At 36.1% G+C, this 2,252-nt stretch overlaps 1 protein-coding gene across 1 annotated transcript; it reads right to left on the bottom strand.

The window, feature by feature from the left end:
* Positions 1 to 871: 871 nt before the first annotated feature.
* Positions 872 to 1,803, bottom strand: LOC137830439 (lectin DB58-like). The gene has a single exon (XM_068637771.1). The coding sequence runs from the start codon at positions 1,781 to 1,783 to the stop codon at positions 959 to 961; it is 825 nt and encodes a 274-aa protein (XP_068493872.1). The 5' UTR covers positions 1,784 to 1,803; the 3' UTR covers positions 872 to 958.
* Positions 1,804 to 2,252: the final 449 nt, after the last annotated feature.

Here is a 2,252-nt window from a genome sequence, read left to right as displayed (position 1 = left end):
TGTATATTTGTATTTTGTAAGAATGATTAACTTTAAGGAGGATAAACTGACTTAATGTAATAGAAAGAGAACATAAATAGGAAGTTATGTGATATATATAATAGAGACTTTCTCAAAAGATGTATTTTCGTGTGTTGTTAGGGAATGAAATTCTTTATGATATTTATTTTGTTGTTTAATATATAGGAAGCTCGTAAAGTAGAAGGGTTGAGATACCTAAAGTGTTTCAATTATTTAATTTATTTAAGAAAAATAAAATGTTAACTATTAACCTTAACCTTTTTGTTGATACGTATATTTGATGAATAAATTGGATTTATGATGTAGTTAAACTTAACATTATAACACACGTGAACACAAGATTTTTTACCTCTATAAAACGCGTAGTTTTAGCTCTTGTATTTTAATAGCCGCGTTATTGTAAACTTTTTAGAGTGGTGTTGATAAACATCTATCCATTTTAAATGGATAGAGTTAGAAAGTAAGAAAAAGAAGAGAAAAATATTAAATAATATCATAGAAATGAAAGATAAGTGTAAAGAAATTTAAATAAAAATTAGATGGGCGAGTAAGTTAGTTTATATATTGATTTCTTTAGTGATTTAATAGCTTGTGAAAGTCAAATATTTCCTTTTTTATGCTATACTTTAACTTATAATAATCCTTTCCATTATTATAAACTTTTTTTAAATTACATATTTTTCAAATTATGCATTAATATTACAACTCTATTTTGTTAATATTTATCCTTATTTAATTGTATATAATTTATAGATTAAAATGTTATATTAACGAGTGTGATTGAATCTGTTTTATATATGTTGTTAAGTGTGGATTATTAGGAAGTTAAGAAAATATAAAAAGAGTAAAATAGAGTTAACTGCATGATGTTATTATTTTGTGTGACAGATGAAGATTATTAGCAGGAAACAAGTGTCACAGTGCAGGAGTTTGGAGTCTAGAGGATCTTGTTGAGGACGAAATTGGCGAGATTAATACCTTCTGTGGTTTCATCTGAGAGCTTCGAAGCAAAAGACCAAGAGAGGATGTCGTGTGTTTCAATGGAACCATCAAGCAACCCTGTGGTGGCAGAGAACCCAATGCTCACCCACTCGGGAACAACGCTCTTCAGGTCCACTCTCTCGGAGACGATGTAGCTGGTTCTCCGAGAAGGGTGAACCAGAGAAGCCACCAAGAGCTTCGTGGAGGAGTCATAGGTGATCAGAATCTCCGCGTTTTGCCCGTTGGCCAAACCCCACGACGCCGTTCGGATAGACTTGATGGAGTTCACGTCGATGCCAATGTGACGGGTTTCGGGGTCCCACTTAGGGTTGGAGTAGGTGTCGAACTCCACGGCCACAGTCTGGGCGGAGTTGTCGTAGGTGGCGTTGTCGAAAAGACCTAGAAAACCGCCGTTGGATTTGGGCTGAGAGCCGACGGGGACGAGAGCAAAGGCAAGGCCGTCGGCGGAGTTTGATTTGTTGGGAGCGAGGATATTGAAGGTGAAGGAGGTGGCGAAGCTGGCGACGTTGCCGGTGGCGCTGTCCCAGATTTGGATGGGGGCGGAGTAGAAGGCGCGGCCCAGAGAGGCCGGCGTGGGTTTGCCGTTGCCTTTGACTTTGGTGAGTCGTAACTGGCCGGAGGATGAGACGGAGGCATCACCTTGGAAGACAAGGTTGGGTGAGTCGAAGGTTTGGAAGTTGAAGGAGAAGAGGTTGGTTGAGTTTGCATGGGTGAGAAGCACAAGGAAGAGGGCTAGGGAGAGGACATTGGAGGAAGCCATGGCTTGAGGTGATGGTTTGATGCATTATGGATGAGTCTGTTGTCTATTTATAGAACAACAACTGCACTGTGCGTAGTTTCTCAATTTTCAACACACAATGCAAAGACTTTCAAACTTTTTGTTTCATTTTATTATTAAACACGTCTTTTGGAATGGTTAATCATTATAATCAGATGAAAACTTTTTTTTTTTATATATATACACATACATATACAGAACGGATCATGTGTTTATAGGAAATATTAATCATAGGTATTACATATCAATTTGAATCTATAAATAATTTTTATAATCCACCATTTGTTGGGCTATACCCACCATTCACGAGTTGATATTTCTAGGAACATTTTCTACCACCACAAAAATATGTAGGTTTTAGAATTTGTATAATTCAATTATAAAAGAATTTTTCAGAAGATGGTAAGAAAAAAAAATGATTTTATTTTCTTGTGTATAGAAAATATATATA

The sequence above is a fragment of the Phaseolus vulgaris genome, chromosome 7, assembly GCF_000499845.2.
Source record: "Phaseolus vulgaris cultivar G19833 chromosome 7, P. vulgaris v2.0, whole genome shotgun sequence".
NCBI classification, from domain to species: Eukaryota; Viridiplantae; Streptophyta; class Magnoliopsida; order Fabales; family Fabaceae; genus Phaseolus; species Phaseolus vulgaris.
The sequence above is the reverse complement of the archived record's forward strand: the minus strand, read 5'-3'. Positions and strand labels throughout refer to the sequence as shown.